This window comes from Rhagoletis zephyria, unplaced genomic scaffold, assembly GCF_001687245.7.
Source record: "Rhagoletis zephyria isolate East Lansing unplaced genomic scaffold, Rhagoletis_zephyria_1.1 Rzeph_scaffold_20787, whole genome shotgun sequence".
Taxonomy (NCBI): domain Eukaryota; kingdom Metazoa; phylum Arthropoda; class Insecta; order Diptera; family Tephritidae; genus Rhagoletis; species Rhagoletis zephyria.
The window spans coordinates 119-5,223 of NW_016177845.1; the positions used below are offsets into that span (position 1 = coordinate 119).

Genomic DNA, 5,105 nt, shown 5'->3' on the forward strand with positions numbered 1-5,105 from the left:
CGGACCTCGAGTTTGCGGCAGCAGCAGTCCACCTTTCTCTTTCTCTTTCCCTTTTCTCTCCGGCGGCACTCCACTCTTGTCCGCACACGCACCGAAGTGGGCATCACGCAACGATTGTTGTCTGCCGACTGTTCTTGTTGGCTGTACGAGCAGCAGCAGCAACAGCAGCTCAGGCCAGTGTCGTTTCTCATTCTCACGCGAATTCCACCTCGGTTGCAACAACAGCAGCAGCATTCTGCCTTCGTGTAAATGGATATATATCTCGCGCCACCACCGCCGCCGCCGATGTTGCTGAAATCTTTCATTCTCGACGCCGAACACGCCATGGTAGTGGTGGTGGTGTTGGCAATTACGGGGCAATACAGTGGGCACTGTGGAGCTCTTGTTTTCCCTGGGATAATGAGTAATGCAAGTGGAAGTGCACTGCAGTGCCTCACTTCGGTGATCTGCGGCTACTAGGCGCCACTGGGGGGAGCAAAACCAGCAGGAACAAGAGGAAATGCTGTCAGTGTGTGGTGTTCACTCGGACACCGGTGACCATCGCACACACACTTACTACCAGTGATCTGAACTTGGCACCTTCATTGCTATTGCCGTCGTCGTCCTTACGTAATCGATGGCGCGCAAATGATTGCAAGGTGCACATGGTGCAGCAGTGGCAATGTGGTGGCCATCGGCATCACTGCACAGTCTCCGTTCACCTGTTTGCCGATTCAGAAACAGCACTGTTTCTTTTTTTAGTGTCAGTTCTGCTGGGTTGCCTTCTTCTGCTGTTTGGCGACGACCATCGACCACTGGCCACTGACAACAACAGTGCCTATCTCGATGAAGACGATATGCCGCTCTTGAAGAGAAGGGACTCGTCAGACGCTGAATAGCAACTCTTCGTGAGTCAAAGACAGCAGCAGGAAGGGCACAGTCTGTGTGTGGCAATGAAAAGAAAAGCAGTGCAAGTGCGAACTGCTGCTGCAGCTAAAAGTGAAAGTGGTCATCATCAGTAACAGCAGCAATAGACGCCCGGTGCTGGTGGAAAGAGAACCGATTGGAAAGTGCTGCTGCTGAGATGAGCAGCAGTGTGGTGGCTCGTTCGTGGCCGATCGATCGATTCGCTCGTGGCTACATTGCCGCCGCCACCATCACCACCACCAGGCTGTCCTCTACGGCACATGTTCGCCACTGGGCATGACTCGCCTTTGAACCGCAAGTACTCTTTTTTCCTGCAGTGGTAGTAATAATAACATCACCACCACCACCACCATCAGCTTCACCATCAGGCTCGTGCGGCAGCCGTTTTCAGTGTCGAGGGAAAAGGGGGAAANATGAAATGAGCAGCAGTGTGGTGCCTCGTTCGTGGCCGATCGATCGATTCGCTCGTGGCTACATTGCCACCACCACCACCACCAGGCTGTCCTCCACGGCACATGTTTGCCAGTGGGCATGACTCGCCTTTGAACCGCAAGTACTCTTTTTTCCTGCAGTGGTAGTAATAATAACATCACCACCATCACCATCAGCTTCACCATCAGCATCAGGCTCGTGCGGCAGCCGTTTTCAGTGTCGAGGGAAAAGGGGGAAAAGGCGAGAGAGAAGTGCACAAGTCCGATCGCGCCGACACCTGTTGATCGGCGCTTATCGCCATCGCACGGCTATTAGCGGACACACACTGGACACAGACACACACACACTCTTTTTCTGCACTGGCAGTGCATGATCATATCGCCAGTGCTTACTTTTACAGTGTTTGCTGCTCTTCAGCAAGCAAGGGAGCACATGGCGCGGCTAGTTGCGCACTAATCGGCCTTAATATTATCGAGACACAATCGAAAGTCCTGTGCTTGTGTCTGTGTGTAAGTCGCAAGTGGCAGCGGTGATGCCCAGAACACGATAAAAAGTTAGGAATACTGCGCTGCGCTGAAGATTGGGCATGCAAATTGGCATTTAAGGCAGCAGCAGCAGCGTAGTTGGCATTTTTTCCTGTGCATATGTGTCTACTTGACTGAGTGAGTGAGTGAGTATGTGCTAAGATGCTAGATAAAATGCTGAAGAAGAAAAAGAAAAATTTACTGACCCAAGATTTTAGATAGGTCCGCGCTGGATGGCCAAATTCGAAATGGAACAAATTTTTTGTTGTTGTTAATGCAGTCGTTGGTGTTGATAATGAGATGAGTGTGAGATGAGCAAAGTCGATGAGAATGAGAATGAGGATGAGGTAATGTTGATGTTGATGTTGATGAGGTGGTGGTGGTTGTGGTTGTTGATGATGACGATGATGAATGGCGGCAGTGGTGATGGCGGTGTCGGCGGCGATGAAGTGTTGGTGTGAAGAAGGGAAAAAGAGGGAAAAGTACGCGTTAATAAGATTTCGACACTGAGTAAAGACGCAAAAACGTAAACATGCACTCTCTAAATGACTGCTACTAAAGTGCGGTAAAGTGAAACGGTGCATAACTGCTAAATAGTCTTAAGCTGTAATGCTTTAAATGTTCAATTCGAACATCTCAATACTAAACTGTGACTGTTCATCAAAGATACAACAATAGCTGATCCTCTAAAGTTAGCCAAACAATCTGGCACCTCTGACTTTCTTCCTTGCATGCTGCAAGCCACAACAATTCCTTCTAACCTCATCCTTTCAACTCGACCTCTCCCACGACCCTGCCAACCTCTGCCACTAACGACTACGACTACTACTATCACCACTACTCACTTGTGCAGGTCAGGATTCTCGTCGGCCAGTCGCTTTCGCTCGTGTTTCGCCCAGACCATGAATGCATTCATCGGCCGACGGATGCGCTGAGCCGCCGTGGTGGCTGCCTGCGACTGTGGCTGCTGCTGCTGCGGCGGTGCTGATGGCTGATGATGGTGTTGCTGATGATGATGATGATGCTGCTGCTGCTGATGTTGAAGCTGATCAGAGTTGGTTGGGGAAGGGGAAAGGACAATGCCGCCAACTTCGGAGGGCTGCCCATTCTTGCTACTATTCTGCAGTGTGTGCATCGTCCGAGGCGAGTGGTGCGACGGCTGCTGCTGCGGCGGTGGCAAAGATTGATGCGGTGCACCAGGCGCCACCACTGTGTTCAGTGAGGCGAGCACAGGCGATGGACCATGGCCACCATGGTGTCCACCGGGACTGTGACCACTGGTGCCGCTGTGCGGTGAGGCCGCAGAGGGTGAACAGCACTGGTCTTGGATGGGGGCGTAGGCGGCTGCCTGTTGCATATCTCCTGCCGTTTGGTGGTGGGTCTGATGGTGGGGGTGATGGGGGTGATGGTGATGATAGGGTGACATACTGTAACTGGAACTGCTGTAGGGCGAGGCGGAGGTCCACGAGGCGGAGGCGCTGGTGGGCGTCAGCTGGTGGTCACCGCTGTACAGAGGCGAGTAGGCGGCACTAGTTTTGCTGGAGGACACTGCTGAGACCATGCTTGAGGAGGAGGAGGAGGAAGAGGAGGAGGAGACGTTGTTGATACTGTGCAGTTGTTGGGGAACGGTTGAGGATGAGGAGGAGCACTCAGAGGACACCTCGGTATAGGNTGTACAGAGGCGAGTAGGCGGCACTAGTTTTGCTGGAGGACACTGCTGAGACCATGCTTGAAGAGGAGGAAGAGGAAGAGGAGGAGGAGACGTTGTTGATACTGTGCAGTTGTTGGGGAACGGTTGAGGATGAGGAGGAGCACTCAGAGGACACCTCGGTATAGGCACTCGGAGAGGTCTGCTTCATCATGATCGACTGATCACAGTTGCTGCTGTTGGTGTTTCCGCCAGCACTACCCTGACTGTACGGGCTGGCAAGGGACATGTTGATGAAAGATGAGAAGAGGGGGTGCAAAAAAATAAAACAAAAACAGTAAAAAAAAGAAAAAAGGCACAAACACTAAAATAAAATTTAAAAAAACACAGGTGAAAAGTTTTGATTGAAGTTGGTGGGAAAGAGGGTGGGGGCGTAGTCAGAAAAGACGAGCAGGGCACTAACACACCTACTCCTGATTGAGTGAATAAATTTGGAATTTAATGTANCGTACAAGGGCGAGTAGGCGGCACTAGTTTTGCTGGAGGACACTGCTGAGACCATGCTTGAAGAGGAGGAAGAGGAAGAGGAGGAGGAAACGTTGTTGATACTGTGCAGTTGTTGGGGAACGGTTGAGGATGAGGAGGAGCACTCAGAGGACACCTCAGTATAGGCACTCGGAGAGGTCTGCTTCATCATGATCGACTGATCACAGTTGCTGCTGTTGGTGTTTCCGCCAGCACTACCCTGACTGTACGGGCTGGCAAGGGACATGTTGATGAAAGATGAGAAGAGGGGGTGCAAAAAAATAAAACAAAAACAGTAAAAAAANAAAGAAAAAAGGCACAAACACTAAAATAAAATTTAAAAAACACAAGTGAAAAGTTTTGATTGAAGTTGGTGGGAAAGAGGGTGGGGGCGTAGTCAGAAAAGACGAGCTGGACACTAACACACCTACTCCTGATTGAGTGAATAAATTTGGAATTTAATGTACGGTGGTCAGTTTCGGATCAGCTCCTCCGCAGCAATGTCCTGTGTGCGGCGTCGGCGGCGTGTACGTCTGTTGCTGCTGCAAGAGCAGCTGATGCTGATGATGATGCTGATGATGATGATGGTAGTGGTGGTNACGGTGGTCAGTTTCGGATCAGCTCCTCTGCAGCAATGTCCTGTGTGCGGCGTCGGCGGCGTGTACGTCTGTTGCTGCTGCAGGAGCAGCTGATGCTGATGATGATGCTGATGATGATGATGGTAGTGGTGGTGGTGGTGGTGCACGTACTTGTTGCTGAGCCGTTCTCAGCAACTCTGCCCAGTGGCTCAGCAATCGGTGGTGGACAACAGGCAGTCAGTCAGCTAGACAGTGTTTCTCACTCAGTTTCTGACTACTACTTCTACTGCTGTTGACTACAACAACTTCTTCTTCTTCTTCTACTACCACCGCCGACTACTACTGACTGACTGACAGAGATTCAACAGCAACAACTTCAACAACAAGAACGGCTGCAACAACGGCAGCGGCAGCGGCAGCAACAGCACCGCCACTCTTGGTCGTCGTGGGCATTGTCTTCGGTGGAGCGCCTTCACAGGTGGAGTTTACCTC

General features: G+C 51.2%; 1 protein-coding gene across 1 annotated transcript; it reads right to left on the reverse strand.

The window, feature by feature from the left end:
- Nucleotides 1–2,707: 2,707 nt before the first annotated feature.
- On the reverse strand, nt 2,708–3,219 carry LOC108380913 (angiomotin-like; the record flags this gene model as incomplete). Its single annotated transcript, XM_017637313.1, has 1 exon — nt 2,708–3,219. A coding segment is annotated over exon 1 (512 nt), but the record flags the coding sequence as incomplete, so codon positions are not given.
- Nucleotides 3,220–5,105: the final 1,886 nt, after the last annotated feature.